General features: G+C 40.8%; 1 protein-coding gene across 3 annotated transcripts in view; it reads right to left on the reverse strand.

Annotated features, from left to right (window-relative positions):
* Positions 1-14,198: 14,198 nt before the first annotated feature.
* Positions 14,199-22,967, reverse strand: part of LOC132096576 (chromodomain-helicase-DNA-binding protein 7-like) — a 60,848-nt gene continuing 52,079 nt past the window's right edge. For 2 of the 3 annotated variants that reach the window (XM_059502018.1, XM_059502020.1), the window contains 14 exons: positions 22,748-22,851; positions 21,306-21,435; positions 21,087-21,144; positions 20,936-20,996; positions 20,507-20,843; positions 20,196-20,404; positions 19,133-19,900; positions 18,730-18,887; positions 18,096-18,323; positions 17,572-17,976; positions 17,259-17,456; positions 17,000-17,140; positions 16,804-16,908; positions 14,199-16,292 (listed from right to left, as the gene is read on the reverse strand). In XM_059502018.1, coding sequence (XP_059358001.1) covers positions 15,267-16,292; positions 16,804-16,908; positions 17,000-17,140; positions 17,259-17,456; positions 17,572-17,976; positions 18,096-18,323; positions 18,730-18,887; positions 19,133-19,900; positions 20,196-20,404; positions 20,507-20,843; positions 20,936-20,996; positions 21,087-21,144; positions 21,306-21,435; positions 22,748-22,851 — 3,928 coding nt within the window. In that variant the 3' untranslated portion in view covers positions 14,199-15,266. The remainder of the gene's footprint in view (positions 16,293-16,803; positions 16,909-16,999; positions 17,141-17,258; positions 17,457-17,571; positions 17,977-18,095; positions 18,324-18,729; positions 18,888-19,132; positions 19,901-20,195; positions 20,405-20,506; positions 20,844-20,935; positions 20,997-21,086; positions 21,145-21,305; positions 21,436-22,747; positions 22,852-22,967) is intronic. The other variant, XM_059502019.1, reaches the window with a different exon arrangement.

The following is a 22,967-nucleotide window of genomic DNA, read 5'->3' on the forward strand; positions in this document are numbered from 1 at the left end:
ATCTAAACAGAAATGTCCCGTACGAAAGATTTGGTCCATATGTATGCACCACATTTCATTTCCAGCAGAGGTCCCTCCAACAACGACTCTAAATCTGACCGACCATGTGCTTCCTGTTGCTCGTTTCATCTAAAGACCTAAAGTGTGTTTTCAGACATTTTTTTTTGGAAAAACAACAAATATCATAGTAAAGATTATAAATATAAGCAAAAATGCATATTAACTCACAACACAAGCCAAGAAGTTTGGCAAATTTGGACACTTCTTAACATGTTTAGTGTGATTGATCGGTTTTCGAAGCTAAATGTGATTTTTATCATGTGAACCTTGCCTTCTGTGGGGTCTACCCTGTCAACACTTTCTGAAAGCAGCGAGTGGCTCATTTTAGCAGTCAACATATGTAATAATGGTTAAATGAATTTAACCAAAACACTTCGCCTGAACTTAAACGGTATCAAATGATTAGATATAGTCTCTTTGCCTAGATAAAATTGTATGAACGAATTCTCTCACAGAAGAAATGAGATTACTCTAGACATCTACATTTATATCAACATATTATGGAAGCTTTAGCCATTCTGTGCTTTTTAAATATCCCTTTGCTTTTATGACTTCTTTTATCTCGTCAGGCTTCATTGCTTGTCATCCCAAGCGTATTTATCTGAAACAGAGATGTGCCCCAGTCAGATACACACTTGATCTGCTGAGAAGGACCGTAGCATCAGTGCAAAGCCGTGAACTTATTCTCTGTGTCCATGACGCATCCCCTCCTCCATTAGCCATCGGGACGGGTGGGGGAGGGGAGCTCTTTTGTCCTGAGCGGCGTGGTTGTGGCTAATCTAAAGACCTGTGATGGACGCCTCTCTGGCGGCGCAGGCCACTGGACTCCACCCCTGAGAGGAGCGCGGAGGATGGGGGATCGCGTGAGAGGGCACAGGGGGAGGGGCGGAAGCAGGAGGAGGAGGAGGAGAAGGAGGCGAGGGCTGGGGGAGGGGGGGAAGGTCATTAGTCAGCATGGCAAAATGGAGAACAGCAGGACACAGTGCCACACATTACAGCCCCACCACCTCCTGCATTGTCCTCCCTCACAGGCCAAATGACTGCAGGATCCACGAGTTAAGTTTCTAATCTCTCACGAGGGGGTTGGAGTGCCTCTTTTGTCATGCTAATCTAGAGTTTTGGGCAGGTACAGTATATAACACATGTAAATGAATGAGTCCTTCACTGGATGGGGAGATGGGGACGTTTGGTTTAAGATTAGGATGGTGTCCAGCCAGTTATATTTATTGGGACACTATGATCTGTGCTTCTATCTTTAGATTTCTATAGGCAGCCCCTGTGTTCGTGACTGAAGGGTAAATGCAATATTTTTGCGCCCGGTTCCATCAAAAGTGACCTTTACTGCTCAGCATGGCACCACAGCAACAGACACCTGCTGTTCCGGTCCTCGAAGAGCCGCTAGGACATCAGACCACGTCTCTCACAGCAGACACTGTTGAAGAACTTCATCTGTGATTTAGAAAGGTATTTTACTACCGTGATTGTTTTGAAGAATACAGCGAAAAGTAAACTTGCTTTTGTGTCGATGACAGCATTGGCTAGGGTTTGGATGTTGATTCTTTACTGTCTCTCAGTAGAGCGTCTATGTGCAAGCAGCAGCCAGGACTCAGGGCACAGACGCGGTCCAGACTGACGGCTGGGTTTGTGTGTCACGCTGATAAGACATGCAGCTGGAGGGGAACCAGACTCACTTGGTCAAAGACAGTGGCAGAAGATGCCAGAATAAGGGAATGGATGAATGGAGTCAAATGAATAGTAAAACAAAACAAAAACAAAAAATTGTTTTGTACGTAAATACACAAAAAAGGTTCTTAAAATTAATCAGTGAAATATATTAATATTGGCCCGACCTACATAAACCATCATTAGCATTAAAATGACATGTTGAAAAACTTTTTTGAGTGTTCAGTTTGTAAATATGTCTTGAGTTTTCATTTAACAATGAATTTCATGCTTTCTATAACCAATAATTTACTGTACAAAATACATTGTGTTTAGCACAAACCAGGCCAAACTGTTTAAAGGAATAGTTTACCTGAAAATTTCAATTCTGTCATCAGTTACTCATCTTTGAAACACATATTAAGATATTTTAATAACTTTTTTGTTTGTCACTCAAATAGAAAATCCATCTAGCAAACCTTTAAACGCTTCATAAAGAGATCATAAAAGAAATCACATGTATTTAGCATTTTGATCCAAATCTTCTGAAGAGACATTATTGGTTTATATGATAGGATTTAATTTTAGGATTTTACACACTTATAAACATGGATCAAATCACATAGTACACATTACAAACATGGTAAACAGAAGCTCATCCATATTTGCTTGACACGCAAGAACAAATTCATATTCAAATTCACAAATTCATAATTCATAAGAACCATCTAGGTTTCATTAAAAATATCTTATTTTGGGTTTCAAGAATGAACAATACATACAGTTTGGAACAATATGAGGTTGAACTACTCCTCTCTGTCATATTTCTACCATCTGTAGTTTTGTTATAGAAATCATTGTCATTAAGAAGTAAGCTACCCTTTCATTTTATCATGTTTAATTTGACTAGATTCTACTAAATGAAAATGAATTTGCACCAACATATTCTATAGTTTGACAACCTTTAAATCAAAGATATGGACATTTCAAACATTAATTAGTCTGTTTATGTTTTATACTCACTACTGATTGGTTAATTTCATTTTATATAGCATTGTTTCCATCCACAGGGATATCGGAACAGTCAGCCCACCCAAACCACTGACTTTAAGGTCTTGTTTACACTTTCATCTAATAACCGAACAATTTATTACACTGAGACTTGAGGATTTAACATAAATTTCCCTCAGAGATGAGAAACTGCCATGTGTTAAGTTATGCATCCCTCTCTTCCACCCCCATTTCAGCAGAAGTTGAGCAAAACATTCTGCCGCAAATCTTCCTGGGTGAACGGGTTATAATGAGGGTGTTTGTGTAGTGCAGGAGCGTTTAATTTCACAGTGAAATACAGCCTGTCTCTGGGGCCACACAGCTCACAGACACTGTCTTTGAGCAACATGGCTTCTGATGAGTCATACCTGTGCTATAATCAGTCTTCATCTCAACAGACAGCCAGCAGGATCAAGCGGTCTCTGATAAAGATTATTTCATTTTCTGTATATGCATTGGTGTAAAATATTTGTGGGCAGCAGTGTCTTATTTTTTTTTTTTTTTTACATAATTTATAGGATTTTCCTCCCTCAACAAGAATTGCATCATAATTTACTCACCCTCATGTTATTGCAAACCTGGCAAAAAAAGCTGTTAAATACAAAATTAAATGTTAGACGAAATGTTCAGGATGCTCTTTTTCATACAATGACAAAAGTAGACAAAAGAAACCAATGACATATTTGGATATATAGGAATGTAAATAATATTTCTAGCTGCAGAGCATATTTTCCATGAATAACAACTTAAAATTCAGACCTTTTCCTTACACAAAGATATGACTTTCAGAAGACTTAAAATAGCGTGTAAGTTGCACTTATTTATTTTTGGAGCTTGACAGCTCCTGGTCACAATTAACTTTTGTTGTATGGAATAGAACATTATACAAAATTTCTAGTTTTGTGATTCAAGTAAGAAAGAAATACAAACAGGTTTAGAAGCGAGACTCCTTTTGAGACCTTTATGGATGGGCAATAAATTGTCTTTATCTGCAATACAGAGTAATTCACAAGCCATATGTGAAATAACGAGAAGCTTCATCACTCACAAATGATAGAAGACATTTGGTAAATATCCACCTCAATCCAGTGCTTTTATTTTATTTTATTTTATTTTATGTCTTAAAGGGACAGTTCACCCAAAAATTTCTATCATTAATTACTCGCCCTCATGTCATTCCAAACCCTTAAGACCTATGTTCATCTTTGGAACGCAAATTAAGATATTTTTGGTAGCTTTCTGATCCTCTATAGACAGCAAGGGTTCTACGAATTTCAAGGCTCAGAAAGGTAGTAAGGACATCATTAAAATAGTTCATGTGACATCAGTGGTTCAACCATAATTTTATAAAGCTACAAGATTACTTTTTATGTGTGATGAAAACAAAAATAACGACTTTATTCAACAATTTGTCCTCTCCATATCAGTCTCTGCTGCACATTGACAAGAGTAAAGCTCTGACATAGAACACAGATGCACTGTGACTTATTTTTCAAAGAGAGAAATGCACACACATGCATCATGACTTAACATAAACTTAAACTATTGACTATTATGGCTGCCCCATAATAGTCAACTTACCATTAGTCGAAGAGAAGAAGGTTGTGAACTTGAGCGTGCAACTCTGAAACTCTGTGTTGTACTTGCCTTACAGATGTTAAAAATATAGGAAAAGACTACTTCCAAATTAACCAATTCAAATGGAAAAAAAAAATATTCTTCGATTATGACATTAAAATGTTGATACATAAAAATTCTGTCATTAATTACTTACCCTCCAGTCGTTCCAAACCCGTAAGACCTTCAGTCATCTTCAAAAAACAATTGAAGATATTTTTAATGGATTCTTAGAGCTCTCTGACCCTCCCATAGACAATAATGCAACTGTAATGTTCCCAGGTCCAGAAATGTAGTAAGGACATTGGTAAAACAATGGAGCTGCGATAATACTTTTTGTGTGCAAAGAAAACAAAAATAACTTTTGTCAATTCTTCTCCTCCGAGTTACTGTCTTCTGCAATTTTAGAGTATCACAATGCATAAGCAGGCTTTCCCCTAAGCGTAAACAACGCTGATTATGCCAATTACGTTCATGCACATGCTTTTCCCCCAACATAAACAACGCTGATTACGTAGATTACAGTCTTCGGTACTCTCCAAAATGGCGGAAGACATAATTCAGGGATAAGAATTGTTAAACTGTTTTTCTTTCTTTGGACACAAGTATTCTCATAGCTAAAATTTGAAAAATTGAAGTTGAGCCACTGATGTCACATGGACTGTTTTACCAATGGCTTTACTAGGTTTCTGCACTGGGGAACATTACAGTTGCATTGCTGTCTATAGAGGGTCAGAGAGCTCTAAGATTCCATCAAAAATATCTTAATTTGTGTGCTGAAGATGGTCTTACGGATGTGACATGAGGGTGAGTAAATAATGACAGAATTTTCATTTTTGGGTGAACGAACCCTTTAATTCAGCCTCCTTAAGTTTTTCTCTGACAGATTCATAATCATTACTTCTGCTGGTGTGCTGTGGGAAGATTTATGTGTGCTTAGGCTATGTAGACAATTAAAGCCTCATTATTATGATTTAAACGGTTTAATAATGAACATGGAACTAATGCTTAAAATGAACAACTACTAGTCAACAAGAAATATCTTTAGTCGAGGGCAACCCTACATCATGGTATTATCGTGAACGCGCATTTAATTCTGACATGGAAGAGAAGAAATTGTTGAAATAAAGTTATTTTTGTTTTCTTTGTGCACAGAAAGTTTATCTTTCTAACATTTGTTCAGTATTTCACTATGGGAATGCCCAGGTGTAATCGATTGCGGAAGCAACAATGACGCCACATCTGCCAATTACAGCAGACCAATCGCTACAGCGATCAGGGAGTCCCACATCCCTGTATATAAACCACAGCTACCTGCTTTCTTCTCATTCTCACTTTCTTCCCCATGGAAGATTTTCGGAAGCCGTCCTCAGCAGACTTTGGGAATTATTGCTAAACAGTTTACAGACGAAGCCGCAAGTTAACGTCCCAAATGCAATTTTCTCCTTAAAGTTCCATTGAGTGACCACACTTAGAGTTGGGTAACTAACGCGTTAAGGCAAGTTTTTCAGCTCTAAGATCTCAATAAAAAGAGAGAGCTCACTACTCTCAGCACAGCTCCGTACAAGTTTTCACATTGTGGTGGACTTACCGTATGAAGAGAGTGCAGTCCATGTCATGGCCACCTCGAAAGAGCCAGAAAGCCACAAAGGGAAAGGCCATCCTCCTCATCCTTGCGGTTTTGGAGCATGGATTTCGGCCAAGGATTCTGACAGTCTCTGCATAAACTCCACTAAACATGCTCAGGCAGCACTATCCAACCCCGAGGACTGCCCTCACTGTGCAACTTTCTCGACTAAAACCCTAGAAAGGAGACTTCCGAGTGGCAGCCACAGGAAGGTTGGACCCTTGTTTTTCTGCTCAACCCAGAGAGGAACCCACGGAGTGTCCACAGACCTCAAGCTCTTGGGGAGATATGATGAATAGTGTAACACCCATTCTTCCCCCGTTGTTTGAAGAACTATTAGTGGGAGAGGAAGACGATGATGATGAGGTACTGTTGACCATCCTCGAAATACGAATATGACAAGAAGGATGCCATTTCCCCCACCAAATCAGTCCCATCTGCCGAGTGCAATGAGAAAAGGCTACAGTCACGTCTCCCATCAACAAGATAAGTTATACAGGCCTTCCCAGCATGCGTTGCTAAAATGAAAAGGTTTTGGGATAAGCCTTTTTTGCATAGTGTTCACGTCAAGGGCTTCTCAAGACTGGACGTACAGTGAATGTAGGTTTTAGGGATGGTAGGTCCTCCCCCTGTGGCTAATCAATTACACCCAAGCCGCAGGGCAGCTAACTCTTCAACCAAAGCCTCGCCACCAGGGAACACAGTACGCTTTGCCACCTCTGTTTTCCAGAAGATTTACAAATCCTCTGTGCTGGCAGTTAATGCTTTGAATTCGACGTCTCTCCTCATGGCCTATCAAGCTAAGCTTTTTGAGGAAATTGGTCGTCAACTGGACTCCGGATCTCCCAACCCAGCGTTCTGGGTGGAGATATGTGTCATCGCAGATTTAAACCTGCGTACATCTTGCGGAGCCGTTCAAAGTTGCGGATGCAGCATGGGCTTGGCGGTTGTGGGAGAGAGATCACTATGGCTGAGCTTGTCTGGATTCTCTGAGAAAGAGAAAGTGGAGTTGTTTTTGGATGCCCACATAGACCCAAAAGCTCTATTTGGAATGACTGTTACAGTAATGTGGCAACAATGTGATCTACGGAAGAGGGAAGGTGAGGCATTCAAGGTTTGTCTCCCCAGGGGAAAGTAGGTCAGTCTGATTATCAGTTCTCCCACCCCACTACGCCGCAACAAATGGGAAGTGCAGCCAAGCAGAAAAAACCTGGGTTTGTGAAACTGAAACTGTCTTATGCAGCAGAAGCGAAGCATTGTTCTGTTCTACTGATCTGCTTTTACCCACTCATACTGGGACAGAGAGGTATAATTCAGATCATAGTCATTTTTAGTCTGCTTCGTCAGCATATCGGCAATATGGGCGTTGTCTATATCCCATAGTGAGATACCGAACTAATGTTAGAAAAATAACTTAGGTTACTACTGTAACTCCAGTTCTCTAATAACAAGAAGTGAGGTGTCTTACAACATTGCCCTAATTGCCTCTCCCGCATGGTGGAGAAATATGTAGAGAATGTCGAGACAGCAGGTAGCTGCTGTGTGTATACAGGGAGGTGGGACTTCCTGATCTCTGTAGCGATTGGTCTGCAGTGATTAGCAGACATGGTGTCATTGTTGTTTCTGCAATTCTGTCTATGCTAGGACAGAAAGCTCCCAGATTTCATCCAAATGATATTAATTTGTGTTCTGAAGATGAACAAATGTCTTATGGGTTTAGAACAACACGAGGGTTTCATTTTCATGTTAACTATACCTTTAAATAAGACAAAAGAAACCAGTGTGGGTATGAATGCATGAATGAAACTGAACTGGCAACTTTTTCAGACCTTAATTTATTAATTCAGAATTGTGGCTTAAATTCTGATTCTAAACAGCTTATCGAAAATTTTGCTAAAATATTATCAAGGAAAATTATTGTCATGTCGGTGTATGGTCATATTCATTGACAGATGATTTTACTGGGGAACAGATGTATTTTACTGGTTCTTGTGTCCCATTAAAAAGGGTCTACCTTTTTGAAACAATACAAGATTGAGTAAATAACACGGTTCTTGAGAGCACTGTCTGTTTCAAATACAAGCATATTTCTATTTTTATATCCCTCGCTCTTTACCTCAAGATGCTGTCGGTAGTTTTAAGTTGACATCTGTTTGCACTACTGAGTGAGAGCATGCAAAAGTGTGTGTGCACACAGTTAGAGAAACAGGCCAGCCGAGCAGTCGGCATGACACTTATCACCCAGTCTGCGATTGATGCTCTGCCTCTCGCCCTCAATGTCACGCACGACACATCAGTCTCTGGGGGAAACAGGAGGTGTGAGAGTGTGTGACAGTTTTAAATCCCCTCAGCCGGGGAGAAGGACATTGGAGCTGCATCTGATAGAGCCCAGCTATGTCCCTCCCCTACCTGTGTCACCAGTGCAGGATACTGTGATCAATCACGTAACCAAGACGGCGAGGCACTAGGTCGTCAAGGCGACCGCAAATCGCTCTTTATCGGAAAGCTGCAGAGACAGGCGGCCTGGCCAACTCCAGCTGGAAATGACATGTTTATTGGCTCAGAATAAGAATCAGCTGGCCAGAGCCTGACATTTGAGGAAAACAGTAGTTTTTAGGCTTATTGGATGGGTAGTTTCACAGGGGGCCAGAGGGATAGATGCTGTATAACTCATGCTTATTGTGACACATCCTCTGGAATCGTGTAAGAGGGAACTGTAGGTCATCGGGATCACATTCCCGTGCATTACAAAAACCCTGAAGGTTATATCAAATCAGTTCAGCAGCTGAACGGAGCATATAGTGAACATATTAACAAACACTGGACCTCTGCCACTAGATGTAAGTGCACAGAGCCCCAGGCTTCAGAGACAGACCTGTCACAATAGCTAATGAGCTGCTCTCATTAAGGGAGCATCTAACAATTAGCTGATTATGTAATAATACATTTGATTAGTCGCACCTCGATGCCTCTGGCTATTTCTTCTGAGAAACCGTACCTGTATCCATGAATTCATAAAAAAATATTAAAAATTATATATATTCTGCTGTGCATTGGAACTTTTGTGAAAATATTCACCTAATTTTAACTGTAAGAGAGGGTGAGGCCATTTGTACATTTTATGTATGAAGCTTCCAGTCTCTTATTTTTAGCTGTACAAAACAGACACTGCAAGCTGTTTGAGTATAATGAACTCATTCAAATCTAATTTTTTTTAGCTGTGTGACATGGCGTGTTGGATACATTGTGGTCATAAAGGGATGGACAATGTCAGTGCTTAGTAAGCTGTTGCATGTAAACAATGCTCAGTTGGTACTAAGATGCCCTAAGTAATCCAAAAGAATATCCTCCACCCTATTACTTCACCACCACTAGCCTGAACCACTGATACAAGACATAATGGATCCATGCTTTCATGTTGTTTACAAAAACTTCTGACCCTACCATCTGAATGTCACTGCAGAGATCAAGACTCCTCACACCTTTTTCCAATCTTCTATTGTCTAATTTTGATGAGCTTGTGCAAATTCTAGCCTTAGTTTACTGTTGTTAGCTGACAGGAGGGGCACCCAGTGTAGTCTTCTGCTGCTGTAGTCCATCTGCCTCAAGTTTCGATATCTTGTGTGTTCAGAGATGCATACTTTGATTGTAACGAAAGGTTCCTTAATTTACTGTTGCATTTCTATCAGCTCAGACTCTCTCCTCTGACCTCTGGCATCATCAACATGGCATATTTTCTCTTTTCTGGACCATTCTCTGTAAACACTAGAGATGGATTAAATCCCAGTATATAAGCACTTTCTGCAATACTCAGACTAAGACATTCAAAGTCACTTCATTTTATATGGTCATTCCTGGGATTTTGGTAATATTTCAGTCAAGGTGGTGGTTTACCAAAGTTAATTGTTAGAATACTTTGGTATGTCCATTATAATGAATAAAAATTATTATTGAATGTTAATAATTTTTTTAATAAAAAACGTCTTACATCTATCTTAAACCAAACATTTTGTCATGTCACCGAGGAACTTCACTTAGTCTGTACTTTATTATTTTAAAATTATTTACTGGGTACAGTCAAGCTTAACAACTCAACCACATCATGTAAAATTAAGATAGAAACCAATTATTTTTGTAACATTTTATTTTAGTCCATAAGTATATACAATACACTTATTTTATTGCAGGCATATATGGTCTGCTCTCCTAACTACACAAGGAGCATTGGCAATTTTGAGTAAAAACCCAAAACCCAATCTCACTCAACCCCATCACAAATATATGCATTTCTCATATGGTTGTAAACTTATGAGTAAACTTTTGATGATGAGTTATTTGCTAAATTTATTAATAATTGTAATTAAAAAATATCTCAAATAACTTTGGTTTCCGTAAATATAGCTATACCTACAAAAATCATGACAACTAATATTTTTGTTTTAAATATAATTTTGGATGTAATATGTCCACTTTTGACAGGCATAAAACATCAGAAACTGCACCCACATTTGCAGCAGAAAGACAATGTTGGCCATGCAGATATATTGACCCAGAAAGAAGTGGACAATATGATGAAGACAAAAAAAAAAAAAAAAATCTTGCTGATTACCATCTGACATGTTAAGGACTAAAACAATAATATTGTGGTTTTAGTTGAACTTCTAAATTTAAAAATAATATATTTTTACAAAAACAAAGAGACCATATTAGACACACATTTTGTGTATCTTTAACTTCAGCCATATAAGAATGTGAAAATTATGATTTTCATATTACATTTGTTATCATTAAATTATTATCAGGGACACAAGCAGTCTGAAATAATACTGAATCCCAGGATTGACCCATATATAACATTTTATTCCTGATAATACATTCTTGAGCCATTTTATTTATTATTGAGCTATAAGTTTGACAACTGAGTAAGTAGATTTTTGTCTTTCCCCATTCTGGAAGTCAGGAGCAGTACATGGCTAGAAATTATATATATATTTTTTGTTGCAACTTAACTTTAAGGGTCTTGAAACAGATGATTTGAAACAACGTGATCAAAAGAGTTTCTGACATAATGAATAGCACTGGAAATTGTTAAAACAATACATTTGGGTAGATTTTGATACCACCCTTTTATGTTTTGGGGGTTCAGTGCAGGTCCTCTTATACAGACTTCTGCAGCACAGTAACAGCCGAGGGAAGCATTCAGTTTGGCCTTCCCGAGAAAGGGCCTCTCCCAAGAGGAAGCTGCCAGCTCTAATCCCAGCGTTACTGAACTGTGCTGTGTTGCCATGTTTGACACTCAGTGGCTAACCACAACCTGCCTCCTCGCCAATGACAGACTTCACACCCAGCAGTCAGTGGTTTGTGAAGGAGACACGATGCCGGCGGTGACGAGCCCTCTGCGAGCGACTGCGCCATGTGTCAAGATGGCACATAATGACTAGGAACCACAGAAGATTTTCACTGCCACAAAAACCGCTCTGACAACACGGGAACTCACTCGTCATTAAAAACAGGAAGCGGAGAAAAACTATTCAACAAGCTCAACAGCAGTCCACTGTTATTTGCTTATAAAGGACAAAGAAAAACATTCCCCACATCCCAAAACTCAATTAACGTACATTAACACCTCAGGACTTCCATGGCAACAATAAAAGCCATCATTTTGACAACAGCGTGCACAAGTACCTCCTGTCCAAATCTCAAACTCTTAACTCCTGCCAAGAGCTGCATGCTGGGTGCACACGACACCTATGGATTTCACGAGCCACTTCATCGGAAAGTGCAATTATGAAAGAAGTCTGTCGAGAGAGGGGGAAAAAAGCCTTGTTCCAGGCGTTAGGCTCATAATGGTTGGCTACTGGAGCGGACAGAGAGCCCCTGCCATGTCCTCTCGTCCTGTCGGAGCGCATTATGTCAGCCGCTCCACAGGACTGATGGTGTTTATGATGGCTGGAGTAAACAGGCGTGTCGGAGACTCCTGGCAACCAGCATCCAGTGCAGAATTGGGCGATATGCTCAATTGTCATATCGTCCAATCATCAGTTTGTATATACCAGTGATATATACCTGATAATGTGCTAATTTGCCAGTGTTGTGCACATTTTCGACCCCCTGCCAAATGATTACCTCCTCATTGAAATCGATACCGCATTGCCTAGCCCCTCCCCCACATCTAATCCTAGCCCCTCCCCCACACCTAACCCTAAACCTTCTGATACTAGCGGGGTAATAATCTGGAAGGGTCAGAATTCGCAACAACACAGGAAAGTGAACCAACTCCAGCCTAAAGCTAAAAGCAGCCTAATGTTTTTATTATGACTGAATTTGTATTTAACATAATAACAAATTAACAGAAACACTAAGTTACTAATTATAAGGCTTACATTTCCTCAGTTATTCAAAAAGCAGCTACAGAAAATGAGCAAAGAACATTTACATTTTTTAAAGAACATTACTGACTTCAGACTAGCACCAGTTTAAAAAACACTTGCCTTAAAGGGAGCTGTATGTGTGTATGATGAATAAATCTCTTATACTTGCATCAACCGTACATCTGCATTTTGTTTATGAGAATTCGCGAGCAGGCTCTGAACAAAACTCCTCTGTTTCAGAGATAACTCATCTGAACGCTTCTGATTGGCCATTGCATTCAAGTCAGCGGCATCTTGTCTGATTGGTCATAATTCGCAAAACACTAAAGATGCAAAAGAACAATTCAGCCCTAATATTATTTTGATAGTATTATTAGGCTGATAAGTGGTGGATTACAAGCTTTTTACTTTTATTGTATACATGCTATGTTGAAGATAAAATGGCTTAAAATTTTGATAAATGAAAATTTTGGTTTTGTGTTCCAAGAGGCATATTTAGAAAGTTGATTTCCTATTGAGGTTTCCAGATGATCTTCTTTTCACCACCAGGTTTTGTTATATTGGAAAGTATTATATAATCATAAGTTCACCCCTCACAGAACATTTGGAACAACCGATTTATTTTTTACGGATATAAGCCTATATTCTTGAATGGCTTGAAAGATGTGTTTGGTCAGATCTTCATTTAATGGATGAAAATGGGAGTCTGTTAACTTTCAGTGGCTTTTATGTAAAATTTTATTTATATTGTGAGCACAAATTATTTGAGGGTGTTTTAAATGCCATTCCAAGAGTTTTAATAAATCTAATACAAAGCACTCGTTACTGTGGAGCATGTGAACTCCCACCACTCTTATTTAATGGGAATGAGCTCAGATTATTGCTTACTAATAAGCTTATTCAATCTTGTTTCAATTCTATTTTATAATATATCTGACATTTCTGTATAATGACGTTTTGCAAGCTTATAAGACAACTGTACAAAAATTATGAATATAGTGTATTACCTTTCCAGTGGCTCCCAAAGCGAACGAAACACATTTAAAAATATTTAATGGTATATACACCCATTATCTGAGTTTTTGAGACATCGGTTTAATTGAGAAGAAAATGCATGTATTTTTTTGTCAAGTTGACCGAGACATCTGATCATCTTTCCTTTGTATTTATTCAAATATTTCTGGGAGAATATGTCTTCTTGCTTGGAAACAAACTTCAATCTTCAATTTGCTAGAAAGCATATTATTTTTGGAATGTTGCTGGGTGATAGAAAGTTTTCTTCATAAATATAATTGATTTTGGCCGTTTCGGGTTTCCATTCATAAAAGCAAATGTATGAAGACAAAACCTTTCTTTTCTGTGTTCAAAGACAACTTTCCAACTATTTTCCTTCATTGGAACATGAAAATTTTAAAGGCCCAAAAATTTGACTTAATTACTAGAAGAGGAATGACCCCTCGTTACATCCTCTTAGTAGTTTGAGGTTCAATTAAAAAAATTTAAATGAAAAAAAAAAAAGAAAAAAGGATACTAGTATACTAACACTAATACATCTTGCTATTGTCAAAGGCATCAGACAGCCACAAGCAAGATCTCGGACTATCATCGATATATGATACTACAATCTATCAGCTTCGTCCCTAACTGGAACTATTTGGTGCTAATGATGAAAAAAAATCTTTACATTATTTCAAACTAATCTAATTTGACAGATCAAACAGATTTAAACATTAAGTGAATGAACAATTCCGGTTAGATGATAAATCGCTATAACAGGTTCATTGTTGTCAGAGGATGCTACACAAACACAGTTTTGGTTTCCTAGGCGAATATTGTGAGTCACTTTTATTAAAAGCATCATTACTACAGTTGGCAGCAATTTACAGTTAATCATACATGGTTTCAAAAAAAAGAAAAAAAAAAAGAAAAGAAAAGATTGACACTCACAAAAGAAAAAAAACATTTACAACATGTCTGTAAACTTCAAGGCTAGTTAGAATTGAGGTAATGCTGTTCAGCTTTGTGGCTAAAGTAACAAAAGTCCATTCAAATAGATAAAGGTACCTGATTTTATTCTTACACCAGTGCATTAACATGGATACAATGAGACAATTTGACTGCAGTAATTTATTTCATGTCACTTTTTCACACTTTCCGGTGTTTAGTCAAAAGAGTAAAATTGAACATTCAAAAGCTGCCTTCGTTATTGCTGTCTCCACAGGTCGAGAGGTCTCCTCACCCGTTTGGATTGTCAGTGTGAGAGACTGGGAACAGTCCGAGTGTACGCTATGATATGTGAGAACTTTGCCCGCTCCTCTCAGCAGAACAGTACAACGAAAACCACGATTCTTCCTCAGCAGCGGAGAGTGTCTTAATGCCGTTTAATTGTACATCACTGAATATTACGAGATGCTACTCATTGTTACAATATCAACAGTAGAGAGAGAGAGTGAGAAAATAAATGACACCAAAACAAAATAATAATATTAAAATATGGAGAGAGCAGCATAGCACTATTGGAACAATTAATTCCTATAATATTTCAGGAAATTTCCATCTCATCTAGAAGGCACCCACAGTGCCAAAGACTTCAAGGAAAGAAAAAAAAATAATTAAAAACAAAAAAAAGGGAAACACAAAAAAACCACAAAAAAAAAACACCCTTTTGACATCCGCACAACTGTTCACATCATCCCTGGCTATGCTAATGGTTACAGAGACAGCTCATTTGCTTTCCTCTTAACGTTACCTGTCAACAAAAAACAAACGACCAAAGTGTTTTGGATATCGTGTTGGCATGTAAATAGCTCAGCAAAGAGTTCAGTCTGCGTCTCCTCAGCCCTGGGGAAATGTTAGAAGGCCTGATTCATTGTTTTTTTTTAGTCACTTTTGTCATCCTCATCAGCAGGGTCATCATCCTCCTCATCATCATCATCATCATCCTCCTCATCATCCATTCCACCCTCCATGGAGTCCATTTCCTCTGCCGGCTCTGCCAGGTCATCATCTAGTACTGATGAATCAGCAGTCTTGTTCTGGCTCTCCTCTGAGTCACTGTCTTCAAGTGTGTTGTCAGCAGTTTCCACGTCAGCCGTGGAGGCGTTCTGGTCCTGATTTGTGCGGAGCCCTTTACCAGACTCCTTGTCCTCACCGGTGGCCCCCAAGGCCCCGGACACAGCACTCTGGAGGTCAGCTAGAGAAGCTTGGGGGAAGCCTGGGATGCCCAGGCCGCTAAGACTGGGGTGTAAGAACATGGATGGGTAAAAGAGGCCTGGGGCCATGGTGGACAGCAGGAAAGGGTTGAAGGCCAGCGCGTTGGTGGAGATGCCAGCAGCGGCTGCATTCAGCGCAGCTGCGTCACCGGTTGCATCTGAAGACTCTGTTTCAGATGATTTCTCTGCTTCCTTCTCTTTCTCATCGCCTTTATCCTTGGTCTCCTCATCTGTCTTCAGTGTGGGATTCTCCTCAGATTCTGCCTGTTCTGTGCCAGAGGTGCCATTGGCAGCCGTCGAAGCGGCAGCCAGGTTTCCTCCGAACAGACCCCCCAGGCTGAACATGTTGGGCAGGCCACCCATGCCAGGAAGCATGAGAGGCAGCATGGCTGCGGCGTGCTTGGAGTCCGCACCCCCTCCGAGAGCATGGGGAAAGCCCATGAGGCCAGCCGCCAGCTGGAGGCTCTGGAGGTTCTGTAGGCCCTGCAGACTGGTCAGGTCCAAACCGCCAAACAGCCCACTCATCAGCAAAGGATTAACGCCGGATGTGGAAGCTGCTGCAGCCGCTGCCTGCGCTGCTGCTGTCGCCTTGGCAATCTCAGATTTGGGTCGCCTGCCTCTGCGGCGCACGCCCTCCTCTCGGACTACTGGCCCAGTCAGGAGACGGTCAAACATGGACTCTGGGAGAAAGCCCTGGAAGCAAATAAAAAATTATAAATTTAAGAATATACAACAGCCATGAAAAGTTAGTGTGATTTTCATGTTTTTCAAGAAGTCTCCTGTGCTCACCAAGGCTCTATTTAATCAAGAGAGCAATTAAAACCGTAATTGTCCAATACTACAATTTAAAATAACTTTTGACATATTTTAAAATCTCATTTATTCTTGTTATGGGAAAGCTGTTTTTAGTCAGTCCAATGATCGATATAATTGATAAGATAAATTGATAATAAATTATATATATATAATTGTTGAAAAATTGTGCTGCTTTATATTGAATAAAAAAGTTTGTCTACATAAATATGAAAAAAAAAAAAAACTTAAAATGGAAATATTTTGTTATATTACCAAAATGCCCTTAACGTCATGTTTGCTGAATAGAAGTAATTCTTAAAAATCAACTTGCTGAACTCAAAACTAAAATTTTAGATAAAACTGATTGGCTAAATTGATCTGAATTCACTAAATTTAATAAAATACTCACCGATTGCTTCACTATATCCGTCCAGTCCGGGGCTATAGCAAATTCTGCATTTTCAACCAGCCAGCGGGGTAAATCCTTCATTGGAGGTGCCATGGCTCCTCCCATCTGTAGTTAGACAAGTTAAAAACGTTGCAGCGAGTGTAAAGAATTTATTGTGGGAAATTAACTGGATACATTGACAAACAGTAATACTTGCCTTTCTTCCATTACGAATGTTAACAACAGGAACTCTCTCCTCTCCGGTTAACGTATTAATGTCGATCTTGTTGGGATTGCGGCATCTGTGTCTCTTCTGTTTGGGCTTGGCAAACTGAGAGTGGAGGAGGTCCTCATTCTTCTGAAAGATAAGAACGAGAGAACTCCATAAGATAAACTGCAAAGGACATTCTCATATCACCCAACAGAAAAAAAAAAAAAAAAAATCAAGTTGGGTGGGCAGAAAGAACTGCACTCACCGGTTCGTATCCAGGCATATCCATAGTGTAGGTGGGGTGCTGTCTCAGCCATTCCCGTAGGTCTTTAGTGCTGGGTCCATCTTCCCCTGCAAGATGGCTTCCCTCTTCTAGGCCTTCAACAGGAGCCTTATGTGTAGGAGATGACATGGGTCTATGTGCCCGCCCATCCACAAAAGCTTTGGTCCCATCGTAATTTTCCTGCAGATGCAAAGAAGCAGAAAATAAGAAAAAGAAAAGTGTGTTTATGTGCTTAGTGTCAATGCACCACATGAAACGGCATGACTCTCGCTTCACACCCTGACAGGATTCGTACCGCATTAAGTTGTCCTCTTTTGTTCCCCATAAAGAGCAGTTCCAACCCCTCCACATTTTTCCTGCGACCTCTCTTTCTCCGGTTGGGGAGTTCAGTGTCAAGTAGAGAGCCGTTGGCTCTGGGTCTAGAGGAAGTGCCTGCTTGTAGCAGCTCCATCTGTGCTTTCAGGGCTGCAGAGGAGGCCATGGCTCCAGGGAAGGCAGTGGAGGAAGAGGAGGTGGACACGCCATGCAGGGCCTTGGTCAGGTCTATGGCCTGTGCTTGGCCTTCTGCAGCATGGGACTCTCGTAACTGAGCGACCATCTCCATCAGGTTCCTGCGCTTGGCAGCACGCTCTGCCTCGATCTCCACCTTCCTCCTCCTGCGTCTGCGCTGCCGAGGTACTGACAGACTCAAAGCATCGTCCTGGATGAGAACAATGAGAGGGTGTTTAATAAACATAACTATTAAAATCTATTTTATAATTTTACAAAACCGGAGTGAGTCTGAGGAGGCGCAGCGGGTCGGGTTAGGGGTGGACTTGCCTTGTTGACCTGTGGTGACATGGTGAGGTCATCACTGCCACTATAGATGGTCTGACCCACCAATGAGAGATCACCAAGACCCTGCCTCTGCAGGGGGCTGTCCGTTGCCATGGAGCTGTAGCCAGGCAACAGGCCTGGGAAGTCAAAGAACTGCCTCCTGTTGGAAGGCCACTTGCCCTTCATGACCGCTTCACAGATGTTGTCCATACGATTGATCATTACCCTGTCCTAAAGTACAAACACAGAAGAACAGCACAAGTGAGAGTGAGTGTGTGTGTGTGTGTGTGTGTGTGTGGATGCATACATAATGAACTAGAGGGTACACAATGGGTATATCATTTTCTCCATTTCAGCTCCGGTTTCATGTACTAAGGATCTTATAATGCAATTTTGCTCTGTTATTAAAAGAGGAAGCTCTGAAACTCTAAGTACAGTCTTTTCACTATGCATCACATCATCATGTCTTCTTCAAAGCTTTGGGCTTGGCTTCATTTTGCTTAATTTATCTCTTAACTATATTACTACATGCTAGAAGAAAATGGATGAGTTAATGCATAGATAATCTGAAAAAAATTTAATTTACAAAAAAAGGAAAGGAAATTGTGAGTGAAGTGGGAAAAATGGTTTAACTAACCTTGGGCCAGAAAGAGAACAATGAACGTTCACTGAACATCTGAGAGGCTGACGGCTCAATGTCATCAACACTGAAGCAGTCCCTGGTCTCATCACGGGCCGTGCTCAAGGAGGCGTTACTTTCCTCATCAAAATTTTTTCTCTCAGATGATCCTCCAACTGCAAAAAAAAAAAAACTTTTAATACAAGCTTAACTGCAATAAGACTTCCCAAATCAAAATCCATTACATTTTGAGCATTCTGACCAGCCAATAAAATACATTTAAATAAAGAAAAAGCTTGTTCTAAAACTGGTTTTGTTTGTTTTTGGATCACACAAAAATGTTTTAGGCATGTTTCTCTGATGCATATCCTACTTCATAAATGTAGTGTCAACAGAAATGAAACGCCAAATAACATCTAACATTCACCTTCAGCTTGTGAAGATTTTTCTGATTTGTCGTCCTCATCCATCTTCTCTTCCTCATCTTCTTTGAAGGTTTTGTCAGTAGGAAGTTTTGTCTCAGTTGTCAGTGGCTCTTTCGCATCCACAGGATTTTTGTCCTCAATGGTCGTGGGCTCCTGGTTCATGGGGTTCTCATCAGCCATACCATCCACAGGACAACCCTGCTCTACCTTGGTCTTAACCTCCATCGCATCATCTTTCTCCTCCACTTCCATCTTTTCTTCTTTAGGCTCATGCTTCAGACCCAAATCATTTGCTTCCTCTTCTTTTTTAGGAGAGAGGGATTCAGGCTTTTCTTCTTTGACCTCCATGTCACCATTCTCCACTTTGGGCACCAAGACATCTTCCTGCTCTTCCTTCACCTCCTCATCTTTGAGCAGGTCCAGAGGTGTAAGAGGATCAGACACGATAGGTAGCTCCGCACCCTTGCCCTGTGTGAACTTCCGATGGGCCTCCAAGAAGCTCAGCTCAGGGTCGTTAAGGATGTGGTAGTCAGTGCGGCTGACACCATGCTTTGCGGCACCCCGCAGGAGGTCTCGGTCATTGCGTCCGGGCTCCCACCAGGCTGGGAGGTCAGGGCTGGGTTGGCACAGACTCAACCTCTCATCCAGCTGAGGGTGCGGCAACACCTGCTCCCTGATCCGCCGCAGCAACTCAATACGATAGAGTGTCCGTGAAGCCCGCTCTTCTGTAATGGGGTCAATGATGATGGTGGGGTCTGGCAGCTCTGTAAATAGAAATATGACGTCCAGTTGGATAATCGAGAATAGGAAAATTCAGATAAAAACATCAAAAATGTAAAAAAAAAATTAAAAAAAAAAAAAATGTATACAATTTTCTATGAATAAATACAATACACACACATATATATATTTAAAAATGCTAATTACAGAAATTCAGACTTCACTATATTACAATGTCCAGTATTAAAAATAAATATACAAGCTAATATCGATACGGTTTTGATATATCTTTCATGTTTCTTCTGCTAATTTAAATAATTCAAAAAGACAGTAGTTCACCTGTTTCAGATTTGACCTGCATCCGACACACACGCTTGCACATAGCAACAAAAGAGTAGTAATATTTTTCCAGGCTTTCGTCTGTCTTCTTGTCTAGACGAGCAAAAGCACGGAACTGGGACCAGTCAAAGCACTGTCTGTGCACGTCATAAACCACACCGAATGTGGACACCACACGGTAGAAATCGGCCTCTTCACGCCTTGTCCATCTGGAAAACAGATGTTGGTAAATGGAACTGAGGTCATGTGTGACTAAAGGAGAATTTTTTATTATTTTTTTAAAATGGAAGGAAAATCTAGATATAACTGACCTCTGCCTTCGCTCTTTAAAATAAGCTGCCCCATCAGCCAGCAGGGCAGCGCTATCAGGGATGAAAGGTGATCCCTTGGCCATGAAAGTCCCTCCTTCAGCCATAAAAGCCAACGCTCCATCCGGAGCATAAGCTCCTCCCTCTGTTACCATGGCAAGGATGTCATCACGCGGACGACCTCGGCGCCGGTCAGGTTTGGTCATGGCTTCCTGCCTCAGTTGCTCACGCTTGTGGGTACGCTGATAGGCCGTGATGAGGCGCCGCAATCGGGCTGTCAGAGCAGAGGCTGGCGGCCAATACAGATTGCCTGCTTTCCCATTCTCACCAGGCTTAGGTGCTGAGGGTGGACAAACAGACGGCAACGGTGAGTACAGTGAAGTAAAATCTCAAGTATGATGGGTAACACCTGTGTGCTGGGGAAATAAATACCTTCCCCAGTCTCGCCATCCATCCCATCATCTTTATCATCCAGGGGAGAATTTGTAAAATCCTGCAAACAATGGCAATGAAAATGTTACATCCAATTTACTACCAATACTGATTTTAGATAATGTCAAGAATAATGTATTTCCAAACTCACATCCAGATCGTCTTTAAATGGCATCCGGATTGGCTTGTACTCTGGGTCCTCATCCTCTCTATTGTGAAAAAGAGAAAAGCTTTTAGTGTGGGAGAGAAAACAAAGAAAAGAACCAAAAGGAAAGCAGGGTGAGGGATAAAGAAAGAGGGAGAGAGCCAGAGAAAGAAAGAGCAGGAGGAGTCCCCTCTTGCTGGGGCTGTGATTTTGGGCCAAACTTACCCCTCGACACCATCTGCCATCATGTCCGCTCCCCTCTGCTCGGCAGCGATGGCCTTGGCATCGGGCATGCCCACCCTCTCCAGGAAACACAGGGTGGGGTCAGCACGCATAGAGTTATACTTCTCATAGCCTAGCGGAAGAAAAGAGCAGCGGTGAACATAAAATATGCATAATTACAGGCTGGGCTTTGGAGCTTTTATTTCCCCTGGATATGTGAAAGCAGAGAAAAGTATTACTGGTGTGTCAAACGTAGTTTAAAATGAAACTGAAAAATTCAAATGTTTAAATAAAATGTTAGTTGCATGAGATGCTAAAAACTTGTGCTGCAATTAATGTACAAAAAAAAAACAACAACATTTAAACGAAATCAACCTTTTAATACAAAGTGAAATCCTTTCAAAAACTACCAGATTAAATCAAACCAAAAGAAAACAAAAATCAAAGAAACAAAAGACAGAGCCAAAAGAAACTGCCCGTTGAAACAGTCCAAGCAGAACAGATTCGAGTCTGCGGATCCCTACAGTGCACAACAGGGGAGGCGATTGGCAGGCTGGACCCACTTCAGCTGAGCCGCTGATCAGACGGGGCCTGAGCACCCCCTCCCCTGCCAGAACATCACATTTCAATTAGGATTTATGCGGTGACACATTGTTCCTAACTGCCGCCGCGCCCCGAGCCAAACTGTAATCATGAGGGGGTATATAGGCCATCACTCTTTCCTCTGCAGTCCAGGCCTGCCACCTCTTCTCTCCCTGTTTCCTCCCCAGACCTCCCTACTGAATTGGGATTATGATTAAGAACAGGCTGCCTGTGTTATATACATGCTCCTGTGTGTGTGTGTGTGCACATGTATGGCGGCCAGCTGAGTTAACGAGGTAGTGCAGCACACCGGGGAGAACAGAGAGAGTACACACATTCACGAAAAAGACCAATGTGAGAGAAGCATAAAAGCCCCTCACCAAGATTAATATCGGTGGCAAGAGCAGTGGACATTATTAAATAAAGTGGCTCTTACTCTACTTAATACAATTCAGTCAACAGCAGAGAAACCCCTCTCCATCTCTTTTTTTAAATACAGCTTTTGGCCTTGTTTTCCCTGAAAGATAAATTGGGACAGCTGCTCAGCTTCTCAAAAGAAAACAATCATGTCCCAAACTGGGAATTTAGCAGGTTCTCCCAGAACACTTCTTAACCCTGTGGGTCAATGTTAATAAAATGTGCTGAGAGGTGCCTGTTCCCTCCCTGTTGCCTCTGATGGATTAGATCTCTGCTCTTTCCCCATTCATTTTCCCAGCCACCCTCCATCGAGTGCAGGATCAGCCATTTGGAAAATATCACCAATCAATCTCTAGGCAATATTACAATAGGTCAACATTAGCAATTACTGTCGCCTGTCACCGCAAAAGCACCAATCAGAGTGTCAGCTGTGAGGCGGAGCTTACCATGCTTAAAGACGCCGATTAGGAGGGACTTGTCCGCTTCGAGATCCCACCAATCAGTGGGGACGTCAGCGTGGAAAGGTTGCGGGATCCAGATATCCAACTCACTATAAGCAAAAGACAAACAAACACAGGAAAGAGTGATTAAAACCAGGAGATGGCCACGTCGGCACATAATCTAATGAGAGCGGCATTAATGTCTATCTGCAGACATCTGGTAGGA

The sequence above is a fragment of the Carassius carassius genome, chromosome 20 (genome assembly GCF_963082965.1).
Source record: "Carassius carassius chromosome 20, fCarCar2.1, whole genome shotgun sequence".
NCBI classification, from domain to species: domain Eukaryota; kingdom Metazoa; phylum Chordata; class Actinopteri; order Cypriniformes; family Cyprinidae; genus Carassius; species Carassius carassius.